Below are 20281 nucleotides of genomic sequence, written 5' to 3' on the forward strand. Positions count from 1 at the left end.
AGAAGACACAAACATCTGCATAAACTAGTTTAGAAGTAGTTTATGTTAAACCCAGATTAGGAACAAAATGATCTTTAAGAAAGATTTACACCTTCAGAAACCCTAGAGAGAGCTGCTAGGTATCGTAATCAATTCAAAGGTTGGCATTAAGAATTATGATAACATTTCTAATTACTGGATTAATGCTGTAAGTCTCAAGCTATTAAACACAATGGCAGAGTCAGTATTCATCAAAATCACCTCTCATCACTAATGGTGAGGGTATAATATATACTTACGAATCTTGAGCTCAAAATCTTAGAAATTAGTTTCCTCTTTCATTAACTCCTCAGAGATGGCAAATATACTTAGGGAAATTAATTTTAAATAAGAATCTTGTAACATACGCATTATTGGAAACCCTTTTCCTGAGGCACTAGCTAGTGTTATTGTAGTTACTATGGAATCAATTTTGATTTATGGTGACACCATATGTGCAGAGTAGAGCTGTTTGATAGGCTTTTTGAGGCTCAGTTTTAAAGTTGTAAATAATATTCTATTTTGTTTTTGCTGAACTATATTGGCAGCTTAGGCTCCCACGTTAAGAATTTCTATACAACTTGTTCAGTGACATTAGTTACATATTTCACAGTGTATCACGTTTCTCATTATTTCTTGGTTGTTCGGTTTCCAGTTGATCTTGTTTCTCTGCCTCCTTTTCTATGCTTTAGACTAAATGTTGACTTTTTTGTTTCATACAGATGATATTTTAAAGGAGAACAGCCTTTGCTACCTTTACAGCAGCGGTTCTCAGCCTTCCTCATGCCACGACCTTTCAGACAGTTCCTCATGTGGTGGTGACCCCAGCCATCACATTATTTTTGCTGCTACTTCATCACTGTAATTTTGATGTTATGAATCGTAATGTAAATATCTGATAAGCAGGATGTATTTTCATTGTTACAAACTGAACATAATTAAAGCATAGTGATTAATCACTAAACAATATGTAATTACATAGTTTGAAGTATTTGTGTTTTCCGATGTTCTTAGGCGACCCCTACGAAAGGGGAATTCAATTTCTAAAGGGGTTGCGTCTCACAGGTTGAGAACCACTTCTTTAGAGCATTAGCAGGTATATGGTAGTAATGGAGGAGGGGGTTTGGGGGGTACGGGAATTGGGAGGACGTTTTATTCTTGGGCTTTTTCTTAGCAATGCAGTTTTCAGTTAAAAAAAAAACCTTCATATTAAGCACCTGTGCTCATTTAGAGTTCACTGCGAATACTATGAAGATTATTGTTTGGTACCCACATGTGTGCGAGCTTCTTAGAATGCACTGTTTTTGGGAAACGCTCTGAAAAGACTAGGAATAGTTATTACTGAGAGAACTCGCTGTAGCCATCCATCAGTTTACACATGTTTTGCTTGGAATAAACCATAAATATATGAACTGGAGCTCTAACAGCAATATATTTCAATTAAAATATATTTAAATTTACCTATATTTACATACATAAACTTACCAATATACTTGTTTGCCAAACAATGTAATTACATTCATATTTTCTAGTTGTTGCAAAGTTGTACATTCGTAAACATTTACCACAAACATTACTTTTTCTTGTGTACTTCTTAATGATATCATATACTTTGGTTAAGCTGTGCACATGTCACAGATCTTTAGTATTTTCATTCCCAGCACCAAAAGCAAGTGTCTACTATCTAAAGAGCAAAGCCCTACTCCCATGGTAACTTGTTACAACCACCAAGGGAAACTGGTTTCAGTCTGCATACTTAGTCTTGTCTTTTTATAACAGTGAGAGTACAGTATTTGTCCTTCTATGATTTATTTATTTCACTCAGCCCAATGTCTTTTGAAGATTTATAGTTGTACTTGTTTTTACTAACTAAAAGAAATCCAAAGACGACTTTCCATTTTAACAAAGGTGTGTTAGGCTGGGTAGACTAGAGAAACAAATTCTTAGACACTCACATGTGTATAAGAAAAAACTTTACATACAATAGCAATTGAATATTGAGAAAATATCCCAGTCTGGTCCACATCAAGGGGCTAAGTCTGATATTAGCCCATATGTCCGATACCAATCTATAAGGTCCTCATCAGACTCACAAAACACATGCAATGATGTTAAATGCAGGAAGACCAAAGGCCAGTGGGATGGAAGTCTTCTGGATCCAGTGGCATTGTAAGCATCTCAGCCTGGCAGGAGTCTCTATGGGGCTTTTCGGCTCTAGAGGTCTGGATTCATCAGGGGTCCGTCCATGTGGCTTCTCCTCAGGGATGTTTCACAGGGAGTTAGCCTTGTCAGTGGAGAGTCTCCAAGGGAGTGAGCAAAGAGAGAGAGAAGTGTCCCCCGCCTCCAAGGATGAAAACAGGAGTCCCCAGAATCCTTAGGGAAAGGTCATGCCCACACAGGGGCCTCATTGGCTAAATCCTGATTTAGAGTCTAGACTCCACCCCTATACTCTTAATCCTCAAACTGATACCAAATTATGTAACTACCGCAAAAGGCAAGAAGCAAAACTAGCATCCAGCATTTATTTTGCAGTGCACTGTCAAGAGGCAGCATGAATCCCAAGAAACAATAGTGACTTCACCATCCTCCTTCCAAAGGAACTATACTCAGCACCTCAGCATCAAGCCACCATAGCTTTGAACTCGGTCTATGAAACTGTAAGTCAGTGCTATTTTAATCTTCGTATGTTATTTGGTGTGATTTAGTAGTTTATACTTCAAGCCTGGTATAATCAAAATTGTTCCCATAAATAAGTCACATTGGACCTGGAGGATCAGACCATAATCTTGGGAGACACCAAGATCAACTGGCAAAACACAAGACAATGTCCTACACCCCACCTAGGTGGTTAGCGACACGTCTTAAAACCTTATGAGCAGCCATCTAAGTTGCAAATATCATTCTCTGTCCACAGGAAAGAAGAATGACACAAGTCACAAGACACATGGAAACAATCAGTCCAATGAACTAACAGACCATGTAAATAGCAGTGTCCACAACCTTTTGAGCAGAAGAACGAGAAGATGCGCGGCTGCCACTACCAACTGCTCTGAAAAGGATCATATCAGAAGGTCCTGGACAGAGTAAGAGGAAAATGTGGAAAAAACTCAAAATTATGAAAGAGATCAGCCTTACGGGCTGAAGAGAGACTGGTGGGACTCCTCTAGACTATTGTCCTTAGTTACCCTTCGGGTTGGGAACAGAACTTTCCCCCAAGACAGAGTTCAGAGGGTTAGGAGAGGAGGAATGGAAACAGGAGACAATTCAGACGTGGAATCAGCAATGGCACATGAAGGGCATTGCAATGATTGCTTAATCAAAATGTGTATGAATTGCTGAATATAAAAAAAAGTTTATCTGCTTTTTAATTTTTTGCCTAATTCATAATAAGAGAAAAGTTTTCATAGAAATTAATGGTAATTGCTTCTATGTTTTTAGTCATCCTGGCTAATTAAAGGTTTCATAGGAAGACTCTACTTTCTCTTTTTTTTAACTATGCTTTCTTACAGCAGAAGAAACCTATATTTACTCTAATCCAGTAGTTCTTAATCTGTGGGTTGTGACTCTTTTGGGGGAGAGGGGGTCGGACAACCCTTTCACAGGGGTCACCTGATTCATAACAATAGCAAAATTACAGTTATGAAGTAGCAACGAAAATAAGGAGCTGTATTAAAGGGTTGTGGCATTAGGAAGGTTGAGAACCACTGCTCTAATCATACGGATGCCAATTAGTTTCTTGAACTCACATTTTATAATTTACATAAATTACCACTGCCTGGAATAAACCTACCATTCCCAATCTGGCCTGATAACATTTATAAAATACTCATTTCTTACTCTTCAATCATCACTGTGACAACAGATATATATTGTACCATCAATGAAAGGAAAGTTGGGCACACTCTAGATCTATTCATAAATTAATATAAATATGTTGTGTGGAGCAATGGACCTGGTTTTACCCTAAACCTTTAGTCCATAGAAATGACTATGGAGTAATTTGGATGTCTTGGTCTGAGACTTCCAGGATACACCTGATACATCTGTGCTAGAAAGCAGGAGATAGCCAATTCGGAAAGAGTTCATCTGGAAAGCTGAGATCAAGTAGCCCCAAACCAGAAAAACCAAAATCACTGCTATTCAATTCATTCCTACTCATAGGAACCCTATAGAACATGGAACTGTCCCTGTGGCTTGCCAAGACCAAAACTATTTACAGAATAGAAAGCCTCGTTCTTTCATTGGGCAGCTGGTGGTTTTTAGAAGTGCTGATCTTACGGTTAGCAGCCCAATGGAAAATCCACTAAGCTATCCTAAGAAGATCACTCAGCTTATAAAAGCTCTCAACTCTAGTTTTTGAGGGCATCCCTGTGGAATGAACATCTCTTGTTAGGAGGGCAATATTCCTTGGGATATAGACACTTGTTAACTTGAGACTTAAGAATGAAGAGGTGGAGTTCAGTCTGTCAACCAGGCCGCATTTGGAGGAGCTAAGGAGATAAATAGCTCCATGGAGGCGGGACACACTCACTCCCTGTGAGACATTCCTGTTGACAAGACACATGAGAGCTACGCTAGAGCTCTGGAGCTGGAGGAGCCACGTGCAGACCCCTGCCAGTGCTGAGATGCCTCCACTGTCACTGGATCCACAAGACTTTCCACCCACTGGCCTGTGATCTTCCGGCATTCGGTATCATTGCATGTGTTGTTTGAGTCTGAAGAGGAATTTATAGACTGGTATCAGACACATGGGCTAATATCAGACTTAGGAACTGGATCTGGACTGGGCTGGTATGTTTTCTTAATATATAATTGCTCTTTGATATAAACCTGAAGGTGCCGTCTGCCTATTTGTAGCAGTCCAAAGGATGATAACCTTAACTGTGAGCTCTGACCTGGGCTTGGATTACTAAGGTTATGGGACAGAGTGCTAGACAGCAGAAAAGCAATGAGAATGAAGATGTAACAGCAAAGACTGGCTTCACATTGATCTTTACCATGTGATGTAAACAATGAGTTCATTAAGTTATGAACATTTTTTAAATGTTCAAAAACTCAAAATGAAAACACTGAGGTTAAAATTAAATATTTATATTCATTTTATAATCAAATAAATGTTTGTATAGTCTCAAAGATGTGGGATTCTTACTTTGGAAAACGATTTACAAATATCCAATCCTTTAATAAATAGCTTCAATCTATATTCTCCTATTAAATATACCAATCCTTAACCTCAATTCCACTTTTTAAACCTCAACTTTTTTCTTTTAAACCAATTTTACTGGGGGCTTGTACAACTCTTATCACAATGCATACATACATCCACTGTGTGTCAAGCACGTTTGTACATTTGTTGCCATCATCATTCTCAAAACATTTGCTTTCTACTTGAGCCCTTGGTATCAGCTCCTCATTTTCCCCCTCCCTCCCCGCTCTCCCCTCTCTAAACCTCCATTTTTATATCTGTTCATTGTCATTCAATTTGAATTTTTCTCTCTGGACTATTAAAAGTCTTTGTACCTCATAGAAGTGATTGATTAGACATAAAAAGCGAAAAAATGGTAAAAGGAGAGGACTACTATATTGTTTCAATCCACATTACTGATTCTATTTCATGGCCATACTTTAAAAATATTTTTTTACCTCTATGCCCATGAATAATAGAAGGCAACTCTGAAAGTCGAGTAAAACAAATACCACTTGCCTGTTGAAGAAGTACTCTCAGATGAAGACCTTTTTCGGGTAGGACTACAGTTTGTGCTTTCTGACGGGCGCTGAGAAGACTTCTCTGGGGTTGGGTGGGACCCTGAGGAAAAGAAAAGACAGAAACCATAGGAAAATTCAAATCTGAAAATAATGTTAAATGGTCAGAACTGCAATATTTTAGTTGTTTCCACTGCCAACCCCTGTAATAATATGACTTTTATGGTAACAATAAAAGGATAAAAGAGGAAAATTCACACTAAGATTTGACAAACAGAATTTCAGAGGTTCCATCACACATAATTGCTGCTGTAACACTAACAAGAGGGAAAGTACTTTTAGTAATAAAATATATGACTTTGGTTTTATGTACAAGGAGGTTTTAAAAATTTTTATGATAATTTTCCATTTTTCCATGTTTTATAATCTTGTACGACCACTATAAAACATATTACCAATCGTAGAGATGATTAATAATATTATAATTAGATACATTGATTATTGATTCAAATTTATATTACAAACTGACAAACAGAACTTAGAATGCAATTACTTGGAACACTGATGCATGCAAAGCAGGTCCAAAATGAGCATGTCATTTAAAAAATTAGAAAAAAGTAACCAGATGAACCTCAGATTCCCATATCCTATCAAATCCAGAGAGATCACTGATCATTTTCCCGTTCTTTTTTGGCTCTATAGTATCTTCTAGAATAACTAAAGATTAATGTAGCCAAACTTCTCTTAAAGATTAATGTAGAACAAACTTCTCTTAAAATTGTATATTTAATGTTCCTGATTATATACAAAAGCGCCAAAAGACAAAGAAACTGAAGTTTCTTTGAAAAAAATCCAAAACTTTTACCAAAAACACAAATCAATGCAGCATACTTCACACTCTTGATCCGGAGAAAAAATGTTCAGGAAAGGTTATTTTCCTGAATGAATGTTATTGGTTCTGATACTGGTTTTCTGACAACCTAAAGTAATTTATTGAGAGAACACATGATGAGTGTCTTGCTATATATTTGTTGAGGAACAAGTATTATTCTGAAAATGTTCACTTTAAATTTGGGGAGAAAAGCAAACACACAAAAAGCCTTACATATAACTGAAGGCACAAAAAGATAAAAGAAATACAACAGCTGAAGATGAGATTTTTAAAGATATATCTCTAAATGAGAGTGAACACTCTTTAATGAAGGGAGGAATTAACTGAAGGCTGACTTAGGGAAAGAAGAAGTACACATCTGAAGACAAATTTCTATTGCTTCCTTTTCTCTGTGAGGAATAAAAGGCACGAACTTTGTTTTAATTAGGTAGGGCCTTAAATCACATCACTGTGAATAGTCACTTGGTAGTCTACTTGGAATCAGGTGAGTGATTAGGATTATGAACTGTGGAAAAGAGTAACCAGTTTGGTTTGGGGGGAATTGATGTTGTAACAGTCCATCCTACTTCTGACACGCACTGATGACTGATGTTACCATCTATTCAAGAAGCAAGACTGTTTACTGTTGAATCACAAAATTAGATTCAAAAGGACTAAAGCCACCAATATAATGAATCCCCTAAAATTTGATGCAGAAGAGGCAAGACTTCCACTATAAAGCCTAAATATCACAATAAGTATCAAGGAGTAAATCCTGGGAATCCGTGAATACATAACTTTAAATAGTATTACTAAAAATACATTTACTAGACAGATAATACACTTCCTACACAAACACATAGCCAAGACAGAAGAAAAGAATCTGGAGACATCGCTTCATTCTCTTTACCACCGTTCCTAACGAATGGGTGAGCATTCCTAATGAAGGGGTTAGAGAAGACTCTTTACAGTCTTTTCTGTCAATCAGAAAAAAAAGTTGTTTTTTTTAAAAAGAAATCATTTTATTAGGGGCTCTTACAGCTCTTATAACAATCCATACATCAATTGTATCGAGCACATTTATTAATTAAGTACAGTTTATGTACTCATTACTCTGTAGGACACTGTGAAGTGGGAAGAGACATAAAATATTTTAATAGTCTTTACCCACAAGGAGCTTATTTCAGGTCTTGAGTTTCATCGTGTATTACATTTCAGGGGGTACTTGTGCCACCCAATCTTGAGTTCTGTCTTCAGTTCCTAGACTATTTGGTAATGTTTCCTAAATGTCTTGGTCATCTTCAAGAAAGTCTTGATGAAGGCTTCAACTATACCTTTGATCATCAGGATATTCTGAGAATCACCCTGCCTGGCCTCACCCGCCTCAGGGTAAAAGAGGGGACAGGCACTGTCTTCACAGCTCCTTCGTGTGGTGGCATCTGGAGCTGCAGAGGAGGCAGTGGGAGGTGGGATGGGGGTCAGATCCCCGGAGATCACTATTGGCAGCACTGTACAGCAATTCCTGAGAAACTGAAACAATTGAGAGAGAGATGGCTTAGCTCACTTAGCTTCCGAGCCAATTTTCATTTCCTGAAAGTAATGGAGGTGAGCAGCCTATTCTTAGGATTTAATAGGAGATTGGAGTAAAACTTTATTTAGGAAGATGCCCATTTTTGATTTTAAAAAGTCTGTTTGAATACTGTGCCCATAATGAACAAAATTTTTGTTAACAATATTCTACACTAAAAAGGAAAAAAGTTATATCCCAGAGATACAGATCTCTAGGGCTTGATAACCACCAGATATGGAGATCCTATTCCACCTAACAGTGCTTATCAGAGCAGTAAGAGGATGAGACGATCTGATCTGAGTAAACAATACTTAATGATGTAGAGCAATTAACTCAAAGACTGGAAAATTATGCAAAGACTTATGTACAAGAGGAAGCAACTTGGTAAAGATGTTTAAAAACACGTTTAAACTTGCCTAGCAGCAGAAAGGATAAAGGTTTGCAAAGATTATCTTCAATAATGCCTGGAACATAATGTTTCACATTATACAATAGGGAGAATAGAAAAGAACAAGATAGTGCCTAGAAACTAGCATATCCATTTCAATAGGGAGAACTGCATTTTAAAACCTACAACAGAATGCAATGCAAAGTTGAGTGCAGTAGTGTTACGTACATGATTTGTGAAATAAGGAATCCTGAGTTTGATGACTAGATCTGTTACTAATTAAATTGTTAAAATTGAGCAAGCAAACTTGTCTGAACTTTTAAATAAAAAATCTAACTCACAGGCTTGTAGTGAGTACCAAAACAAGATTATATAATGGAAAAGTCATTTTATAAAATTCAGAGTTTTAGAAATGTTAGTGATTCTACGTAATTCACTGCCATTGAGTCTATTCTAATTCATAGAGACCCTACACAGGGTTTCCAAGATGGTAAATCTTTATGGAAGCAGAGAGCCTTAAGTTTCTCCCACGCAGTGGCTGCTGGGTTTGAATCACTGGCCTTGCAGTTACAAGTCCGCTGTGTTTTAGCAGTCTAATGTTTATGCAATAGTCCCACCAGAGTTCCTTTATATATACTGGCTCCTTATGTTTAAATATGAAGTTCCTTACAATAAATACTTAATAATGTTGCCACCATATAATTTACATTCAGAGTTAAAATAAGAATGGTGGGTGAGGGGGACACAGGGACTTAGGTTCAACTTGAGAGATCTGGAACTAATCTGTAACACCAATCATTTAATATTAAGTTAACCAACCAACCCCGAAGAAGCATTAGTATTTAGTACCTCCAGTCTGAGTAAGCGTCTACAGGGTAGGAAAAAATTGCTCAGAAATTAATCTCCTAATTTACTTTCTCCAGGGATGGAGTGATAAAATAAAATCTGATGTGTCCAAGAGATACATCAGGTTGCAGACCAGGGAAGAAGGTCTGCTCTCTCTGCTTGGATCTTTGGTTTGTTTAAATAACTCTTGGTTGTTTCTTTATGGGAGTTATTGCTTTACTGCTATCTCTATCAATGTTTGGTCACACCTGATCGGGGGTCATTTTAGATTTGCCTGCAAGACTGTGTGAGGAATTTCTACTGCCCAAAATGGAAGAGGTTTATATGTCTTCTAATTACAAAATACGATGAGATAAACTAGTACTTTCTCAAGAAATACAGAAAACAAATGTAACTTTAGATACCAGAGAGTTTCTATCATTTTTCATTTCAAAATACTTGTCAAGCAAGATAGTAAAATACTTAGGAAGTAAAGAATATTGGGAATTCCTCAATGCACACAACTAAAAGGCAGAGAAACACTACTACAGAGTGCCGCCACAAAGATGAAAGCTGCAGATATGCTTGTAGGAATTACAGTTAGATAAATGAAGCAAAAACTAGAGATAAATAACAAAAAGAAGTATCTGACATAAATAAGTTGAATTTTAGAGGAGTAAATTCTTTCGCTTAGGTTGGAAACAGATTTTCATGTACAAAAGAAGTCGGACTACTAATAAGGAAGGAAACAGAAAAGAGAATGTCATACATTGGAACAGAAAATTGAATATTAAAAATAAAATTGAATATTTGAAGAATCCGTAGAAGTGGCTGTTTGTAGACTCTCTGAAGCTATTTAAATATAGTTTGATGAACTTTTCAAGATGAAAAGACAGTCTGCGGGGGAATTATATGTCAATTTAAACGAAAAGAGTGGGAGATAGAACTTTTATATCAAAACCATAAGATGAAATCACAGATAAGGATATTATTAGAAAGCTGAGTGAAAAAGAACATAACTGGATTATGAAAGAATAAGAATCTGGAAATTATTATATTAAAAACAAAAACAGGTAGAGACCAAGAAATAATTCTGAAGTTACTCTATCACAAGTGATTTATTTAATTGATGTCTACAGAGTAGGAACAAAAAATTATCTAAGACAAAGAAGAATACTATATATTCAGATTCCTGGGTGTGACAATATAGTCAGATAGGTATCAGCAGACATTGAGAAAATTCTCTGTAATAATGGAACACTGGGGGAGAGAGGGCACCATAAAGGAAAAGCTAGAATAATGTTTCGACCTAAGCACGTAATTGAAGCCCTCAGTATCTTACACTTAATAAAAAGATCATTTCTGGTCAGCAAAAGAAAATAGTGAATGATATGAACATTTGTTTAGATAAAACTATCTATATTATTTTAGACAAAGTCAAACCATCAACGTCTTCATAATTTATGAGCCACACCCTGTTGGACGACTCAAATAACCCCAGAATGGTTTGACTGAGCACATACAGTCAAAATGGTAGAAACAGCTTGGGGTCAAACAAAAAATTGACTGTGCCATATGTGGAAGGATACTATGCAGTAAGTTCATAGATGATATGAATTAAAAATATATATATTTTAAAAGTTTCCAGCACTCTAATCACTCCCCACCAAAACAAAAGCAGATTATTTAAAATGCCAGTTCTAAGGAAGAAATTCCTTTTATGGCAGATAAATAAAGGCTATCTGGGAATGTCTGTTAAACTGTGGCTAAATCAAAATTATTTATAATAAAAATGTTAATTGTAAGCAAATGCACACAAAATATCAAACTATTTGGAAACCTCCAATCAAATTTTTATTTCCAGAATCAAGTTTTGATTCCTTTGCAATGGTTCATGGCTCATAGCAGTCCTGGAAGCTTGTCAATTAGCTGAAAGCTGGGATAAAAGCTGGGTTCCACAATAAAAACAGCTGTTTCCAATTGTGAGAAATGCATTTACTGAAAGCAATACATTTCATCTGACTCACCAATTAAATGCGCTACAAGAGGATGATTCAGAGCCTGTGTTTTCCCCCTCTAATTAGGCTCTCAAAATGTCCAAATCAGATCATTCACTAAAATGGAATTTCTCTGGAAATTCCCAGAACGGCACTAACCACCACAATCAATTTTCTGCTTCCATCTCCATTTGTTCACACTGAACTCCTTTATGTCTTCACTAGTGGGTGTATCTTATATACAACACTAGAGAAACCATTTCAAAGCAATCTATTCTGACCAGTGCTTTCACTTTTCAGTTGAAAACAAAGCAAAACTCAGTATACTTTCCTTCAACTAATATATATATATATTTTTAACTAATATATTTTTTACAGAGATATACTTTTTAAAAAAGTTCAGTAATAATGTATCCTTGATGGACAAAACTATTAATATCGATGTATCAAAGAATGTATAATACTTTTATGAACCAAATCACAATAATCTCATTTTGATTAGTCTAAATGTGGGTGAGTGCAGAGTAGAGACTCAAAGCCAATCGGTAGCCAATCAGACGGACACCCACGCACTGAAGGGTTGTTGTGAGCAGATGAGCCAGTCAGGGTGCAGGGTAGCAATTCATCATACAACTTTCTTCTAGTTCTTAAATGCTTCCTTCTCAATATCATGATCCCAATTCTACCTTACAAATCTCGCTAGACCAGAGGATGTACATTGGTACAGATAGCAACTGGAAACACAGGGAATCCAAGACAGATGAATCCTTCAGGACCAGGACCAGGACCAGTGGTGAGAGTGTCGATGCCTGGAGGGTGGAGGGAATGTGGGGTAGAAAGGGGGAACTGATTGGACAGCAGAGAAGAGGGTGGGGGGGAGACGTCGCATAGTGTAACATATGACAAAATAATAATTTATGAATTATGAAGGGTTCATGAGGTAAGGGGGAATGGAGGAGGGAGGGGGGAAATGAGCAGTGGTTATTAAGGGCGCAAGTAGAAGGCAAATGTTTTGAGAATGATGATGGCAACAAATGTATATATGTTCTTGACACAATGGATGTATATATGGATTGTAATAAGAATTGTACGAGCCCCCAATAAAATGATTTAAAAAAAAGAACGTATGATACTTATATGAACCAAATCATAATAATCTCATTCTGATTAGTCTAAATTTTTAAGATTTTATTCAAAATATATGAAAAATACTCAATGGTATTGTTTTATCCATTTTTTCACCAGACATATACCCAGTCAGGAACTGAAAATGCTGAAAAAACAGGGAGGGAAGAACTGATACTCCAAATAAGAACGTCTCTTTCATTGGGTTCACTGAAATGTTTACCTAACATCAATAAAAACCTTAATCAAATACAGACAACACTAAGACTGGGGGAAACCAGAAAACCTGGCCTAACTAGAGTGCATAATTACACTACACTTTCATGAGCAGCAACTAACTTAGGTTGTTAGTATTTCACATTAGGAGCATAAACAATGTAACATATATGTAAAAATCATCTTTAAAATCACTGCATGTTACTTTTTAAAAATTGCTTTCAGAGTTGAAAATTGCTCAAGAAAGGAGTCCATTTGAATCCATCTGTGAAGTGAGAAAGTTTAAAGGCCTTGCTCCATATTGCACGAAGTTTTATCATTCCTGAGTCTCTGTTCTTGATTTCACTTATTTTCTGAAATTTTTTAGTATGATTTATCATGTTTGTTCCATGCCAACTAACACTTAGAGAAAACCCAACCAGTAGAAATAGTAATCTTTTACTTTTTCTCAATTACCAGTTTGATAAATAATTAACAATATATACACTGCTTTAAAACAAAACCTTTTTTCGATGTACAGCAAACTTATCAAATACAGGTGAAACTCTAAAGTTATCTCTCACCTACTGCTAATATTAACATCTTAAATACCTATGGAACATTTGTCAAAACTAAGAAATTATTGGTAGAGTCTATATTTAACTAAATCCCAGCCTTCATTTAGATTGCAGCAATTTTTGCTCAATTCCTATTCTAGGGTCTAGTGTCTCCCTTACTCTTCTGCCATCTGTGCTAGTTTTCAATCAGAGGCTTTGTTTAATATTGATACCTTTGATGAATACAGGCCAGGTGTTTTATAGACCATTCTTTAAAAAAGGTTATTTTTCTATTGTTTTTCATGATTAGAAAGGAATTAAAGTGTTTTGGGATTGATACAAAAAAGATATAATTTTTCATCACATTATACATGACAAAATGACATTGCTGGTAAAGTTACTGTAATTGCTTAATCTGCCAGTTCAATTCAACATAAAATACTATTTTTCCCACTCCATTCTCTGATCTTAGAAAATAACGTGTGAGAAGGGAATTAAACCTCCTATCTACATACATTATCTGGCATTCCTGTGAGAAATACACCCTTCATAAAGACTCTGCCTTGCCAACAGTCTGGAGCAGTTCTACTCGGTCCTAGAGGGTGCACTGTGAGTCCTAAAGAACTTGAGGGCAATAGTATTGTAATTGAGGTGAAAGTTTTAGGAGTAAATCAGTTAACTTTCCCATACAATTTAGTTTATAAATCAACTGATCCAAGGCACTGGTTATATTCTTTGCAACGTGTCAACCATCTTCCTATCTTGGCCCTGGGTTCCCATTTGCTTTTGTCCAAATTTTCTACCCCTTCCTGCCTTCTCATTTATTTGCATTTGAGCAAGTATGTCCTTTTGATTATATATGACTGTTCTATGGAACAGGGTCCTCTTATATGCTGTTTTATGGGCCTACTGTTTTTCTTCAACAGAACATGGTGACAGGAATGGTTTCAGTTCCAAGTAAGGGTGATGTCTTAGGAACATCAGACCTTTTGGGGGTGAATTTTAATTTTACATTTTTATCCCTCTGCCAGTGTTCTTTTGTGATTACAGTCAAAGTAGTCTATAATGGTAGCCAGACATCTTCTAGTTCTTTTGATCTCAGGATCCTGTAGGTCAGTGGTTCTCAACCTGTGGGTCACGACCCATGGAGGGGGGGGCGGCGGCGAATGACCCTTTTACAGGGGTCACCTCATTAATAACAGTAGCAAAATTAGTGTTATAAATTTAGGAAGTAAATGATGAAGTTATGAAGTAGCAATGAAAATAATTTTGTTTGGTGGGTCACTACAACATGAGAAACTGTATTAAAGGGTCACGGCATTAGAACGGTCGAGAACCACTGCTGTAGGCTATGGTTTACAAAGCCCATCAATCCTCTGCACTACTTGCTCCCATGTGTCCTTGGTTTTAAGCATTCTGCTATGCTCCAGATGGGAGACCAATAATTGTACGTATGATTGAGAGTGCCCAGACACTACTTACTAAAGTAGGATGCAGAACATCATCTTTATGAATCAAGCTATGCCAACTGACAGCTTGTCTCCCATTTATGGTTATTCATTTTGACTGGAGAAACTTCACCCCACAAAGTGTTTATGTCTAAGAAGTTCCCATGACTGTGACCCTTGTGTGGTCTACTTTGTCAATAGAGCATACAGTTATATATAAATATCCACAACCAAATCTCTATTTGCAGGTAGGTGTGCCATTACATCTTCCCACATATATTCAGCCTACATATCTACTCTGTAGGAGCGCTGGTGGTATAGTGGTTATGTTGGGCTGTAGTCCACATGGTCAGCAGTTTGAAACCACCAGCAACTCTGCAGGACAAAGAGTGGGGCTTTCTAGCCTTGTACACAGTTATAGCCTCAGAAACCCAAAGGTCACTATGAGTCAGCACTGAGTGGATAGTTGTGTTTGTTTATCCACCTATGTATCTGGCTATAAATTATTAATATTATTGTTGAAGGACTATAATTATTGTACTTACATTTTATTCTTGCATTTAATTCTCTTGCTTTGGTTTAGTCATGTGTACACTTCCCCCAGTACTGTGCACTGACATCTCCTTAGCCATTATTAACATTTCTTCTATCTAGTAACTTGCCCTCCCTCCCCTCTTTGGTGACCAAATAATGTTGTTGGGTTTTTGAGGGGTTTTTACCCCCAAGTAAATAATCTTTTTAATATAAGTGATCTCATATTTTATGTGCCCTTTACTGACGCTTCTTAGTCACCATTGCTTAGCCACCTATACCAATAGCACAATGTTCTGAAAATTTATCGGAGTTGTGAGATGTTTTGTAGATTATTCATCATTTGTTATTCATTGAATGATATTCCATTGGATGGATGTACATTTATCTATTCATCCCTTTGCTGTTGTAAATAATGCTGCAATAAATATGGATGCTCACAGAACTAGTCATGTTATGGTTCTTATTTTTATCTTTTTAGGTTCATATTTTTTAAGGATATATACTTAATAGTGAAGTTGTTGGATCATCCAAAACCAAAGTCATTGACTCAATTCTGACAGTGACTCTATATAGCAAGAGTGGGGACCTGTTTTTCTGCCAAGGGCCATTTAGATATTTATAATACCATTCACAGACCATATTGGTGAAACATTTAATTAAGTCACTCTAGTGTGATGGTTGGAACTGCTTCTTTTTGGTGAAGTGTGTGATGTTAAGTGGCATTTAGGTTCTTAAAGCTGTAAACATTTCCAGAAGACAGCCTCATTTTGCTCCTGGGTAGTGCCTGGTAGGTTTTAACTGTTGAGCTTACAGAAAGGAATCCAATACTCACCTAACAGTACCAACAGGTTTCCTAATGTTGGATCATATGGTATGCCATATGAGCTTTTAATATTTTTACCAACAATGTATGAGTTCCCCTAACCTCAGCCAGACTGTTGTTTTCCTTAGTGCTATTAGTCATTGTCAAAGGGAGATGGTATCACTGTAGCTTGAATGGTACCTCTCTAATAGATAATGATCATTTATTCATGTGCGGTAAGTGTTTTCTTAGGTGAAGTGTCTATATATATATTCTTTATCCATTTTAAAACTTTCTAATGTTGAGGTGTTGATTTTTTACATAAATTTTATATTGGATATGTCAGTTTATGTCATTGTCAAAAATTCTTTCTCAATCTTTATTTCTGTTTATTCTTTTGGAGAGGTCTTTTAATGAGCATACCTATTTAATTTTTAGGAGGTCTCATTTAACCAATTAACCTGTTTAACCTGTTGTGCATTTTAGTTGTTTGGTATTGCTTGACATCGTATTTATATGACAGCTATGTAATAATGCCATTTATTCTCACTTTTGTTCTGATGCTGTTGGTATTTACAGATTGGTCTGTGTTCTCAATCCTTTTAAAATTTTATTTATTTACTAAATTTTGTTTTCCTTTTCTCTTTTAAAAATCATTTTATTGGGGGCTCATACAGCTCTTATCACAATCCATACAATCCACTGTGCCAAGCACATTTGTACATATGGTGCCATCATCATTTTCAAAAGTTTCCTTCTAATTGAGCCCCCCTTGGTATTAACTCATTTCCCCCCCTCTCCCATCCTCCTTCACGAACCCTTGATAATTTATAATTTTTTTTCATGTCTTACACTGACTGATGTCTCCCTTCAACCACTTTTCTGTTGTCTTTCCCCGGGGTAAGGGAAGGTTATATGTAGATCATTCTAATGGGCCTTCCCCCCACCCCCACCCCTTGTATTGCTAGTATCATTATTGGTCTTAAGGGATTTATCTGTCCTGGATTCTGTGTTTCCAGCTCTGTACCTGTATATATGCTCTGGTCTAACCAGATTTGTAAGGTAAAATTGAGGTCATGATAGTTGGGGGAGGATACATCAATCAGTGCTATACAGCACCGATTGGCTCGTCTCTTCCTTGGGATCATTCTGTAAGGGGATGTCCAATTGTTCACAGATGGGCTTTGGGTCGCCACTGTGTGCTCCCCCTCATTCACATTGATATGGATTTTTGTTCTGGGTCTTTGGATAGCTGATCTGATACTTGATCCCATCCACACCTCATGATCACATAGGCTGGTGTGCTTCTTCCATGCGGACTTTGTTGCTTCGCAGCTAGATGGCCATTTATTTTGCTTAAGGCTTTTAAGACTCCTGACGCCGTATCTTTTGATAGCCAGGCACCATCAGCTTTCTTCACATTTGCTTATGCAACCATTTTGTCTTCAGTGATTGTGTCCGGAAGGTGAGCATCACGGAATTCCAGGTTATTAGAACAAAATGTTCTTGTGTTGAGGGAGTACTTGAGTAGAGGCCCAATGTCTGCCTGTTACCTTAATACTCTACATGTACATAGATCTATTTCCCCATTATTATATATTTACATATGTTCATACCTGCATTTAGACCTCTATAAATGTCTTTTGCCTCCTAGTTCTTTCCTCTATTTCCTCTTACTTTCCTCCTGTCCTACTATCATGTTTGGCCTTCATTTGGGTTACAGTAATTCCTCTTGGTTACATTGCCCTTCATTAAGCCCTACCAGGCCTCTTATGCAATCCTCGCCATCGATGTTAGATCACTGGTTGTTCCCTTGTCCTTTGGCTTGTTAACACCCACTTCCTTTCCCCTGCCTCCCTTTCGCACATGTTCCCCACCCACCTCCAACTGTCAGTCGGTTGTTTCCTACTCTGGATTCTTTATCCAGCCTATCTTATCTAGATAGACATGAAGAGACAATAATAAGCAGAAAAACAAGACAGAGCAAAACAACAAAGGAAAACAAAAAACAAACCACCAACAACAACAAAAAAGAAAAGCCTATAAATAGTTCCAGGTCTGTTTGTTGACCTTTAGGAGTATTTTCTGGTTGACTTTGATGGGAAGCCACGCTCTGGCCACGAAGACTATTTTTGGTATTCCCTGGAAACTTCATTACTCCCCTTGCTGCTCTGTTGCATGCCCTAAGTATTTCAACCCAGTGTGGTTGGGTCAGATGGGGCACAGTTCCCACACTGTGCCTCCAGTGTTGTCCCTCGTAGCATTATGAGAGATTTCGTGTCTCGTTGTGCAGCTGGCACTATGGTCCTCTCTGTGGATGGGCTACTCTGAGCAAGAATATCGTCTTCGGGGCTTGGTGGAAGTTCTCAATCCTTAAACTTTATTTTTGGAATTTCTTTGAATTGCTGTTTGGTTGATGCTGTCCCATGTCCTAACCAGGTTATCTGATGCTGGTTCTTTGTGCAGAGAAATCTCTTCTTTAAGATTAGTATGGTTTTTAAAAATTCCCTTAATTTCTGCTCATCAGGAAACGTTCTAATTTTGCCATCATATTTGAGAAACATTTTTCTGGGTATATAATTCTTAGTTAACAATTATTTCCTTTTAAAGTTTTATACAATATCATCTCAGAGCTTAGTCTTATTGATTCTACTCTGTAGGTTACTTTTAGTTTTTCCTGAGCTGCTCTAAGTATTCTTTCTTTGTTTTTGGTAAGCTTGATTATGAGAGGATACCCCCCACCAAAAGCCCAAATCCCTGCCTCCCTCCACGCCAGAGCTAATCATTTAAAAAATTTTTTACATAACAAACGTACCACCATTCAAAGTACTCATCAAATCTGCAATCCTATTCTTGGAAACAGTTTTCAAAATCATCTGTTTGGATGGCTGACAGTACCTCCCTCATTTTTTTCTTATACTCTTCTATGTCGTCAAATTGCAGTCCTTTCATGTCCCTCTTTATTTGGGGGGGGGGGGGGAAGAAGTCCCACAGAGCGAGGTCAGGTGAGTAAGGTGCATGGGGCAAGAGAGGCATGCTGATTTTTGCAAAAAACTGGTACACTGAGATGGCTGTGTAGACAGGTGTCTTGTGATAGCAAAACCAGTCCCTTGCATGCTACAAACCAAGTCTGTTTTGTGGCACACTTTTCCGCAGTATTTTCAGAACCTCTAACTAGAAAGCTTATCAGTCTGACCTGGTGGAACAAGCTCCACTACAAGTAGACATTTTTGTCTATTCGGGAAGCTGACACATGTCCAGAATGAATTTTGTCATTAATCTGACATTTCACCTTTTTTTGGAAAAAGAAAACCACTCCTACCACTTGAGTTATTCCCAAAGTACTGCCCTTGATGTTCAACATCACAAGTTTCTGCAGCATTTTTCCAGAGCAGGAAACAAAAAAATTATTTTTTAAAACAAAATTTCATAGCTGCAGTATTCTCTTAAATCAGCCATCACTAAAAACCAGGTTCAAGCAAGGTTGCTTTTACGAAAAAAAAAAATCACTGTGACTTTCTCTGGCTATGCTACTGGGTGCTCTAAATCAGAGCCAGTTGCTCAATGCCTACCTAGCAGGAAAAAAATGCATCCCACAAAAGCTATGCTCTGCCCAGCACAATTCTGGATTCATAGGGGCATCCCCTCAAATGTCTTTCTTTTGTGGGGTGTTCTACATGTAGTTAACTGAGTATTTTGAGTGGATATTATCCACATTTCATGACATTAGGGAAGCGCTGTGCCAGGGAAAAAATGTTTTTTGGCCTTACATGTTCTGGGATTCCAATTAGACATAAATTATTTCTCTCTAAAGTATCAAACAATTTCCTCGTTTTTCTTGATTTCTTTTCGCAACTAGTGTCGTGTTTGTGCTGTTTCATGAATTTTGTAATGCCATTGAGTTAATTCTGGCACTACGTTCTTCTGCAGCTTTCTATTTCTGAAATTCTGTTCATTGTTTTGATTTGTAGTTGGTTTTGTATAGTTTCTAATTATGTATGTGGTCATTTTGTTGTTTTCCTGAATTCTTATTGCTTAGCCTGTTTTCCATGATTTTGTGTTTTCTCCTTGGGCTCATACCTTTTATCACTTGGTTTAGTTACCAAGTCTTTCTCTGGAAGGTTTCCTGGTTTTTTATTTTGATCATTTATAGAATAATCTTGCTCTGCTCCTTTATGTGATTTGCTATGATGTTAGCTGTGCCCTAATTTTTGTTTTGCTTTATTTGAGTATGAAAAGTATACATGT

The 20281-nt window shown here is 37.0% G+C and overlaps 1 protein-coding gene across 6 annotated transcripts in view; it reads right to left on the reverse strand.

Moving 5' to 3' along the window:
* Positions 1-20281, reverse strand: part of ASH1L (ASH1 like histone lysine methyltransferase) — a 224459-nt gene that overhangs the window by 97827 nt on the left and 106351 nt on the right. For all 6 annotated transcript variants that reach the window (XM_075562771.1, XM_075562808.1, XM_075562762.1 and 3 more), the window contains one exon: positions 5723-5824. In XM_075562771.1, the coding sequence (XP_075418886.1) occupies positions 5723-5824 (102 nt within the window). The remainder of the gene's footprint in view (positions 1-5722; positions 5825-20281) is intronic.

Source organism: Tenrec ecaudatus, chromosome 1 (genome assembly GCF_050624435.1).
Source record: "Tenrec ecaudatus isolate mTenEca1 chromosome 1, mTenEca1.hap1, whole genome shotgun sequence".
In the NCBI taxonomy this organism is placed as follows: Eukaryota; Metazoa; Chordata; class Mammalia; order Afrosoricida; family Tenrecidae; genus Tenrec; species Tenrec ecaudatus.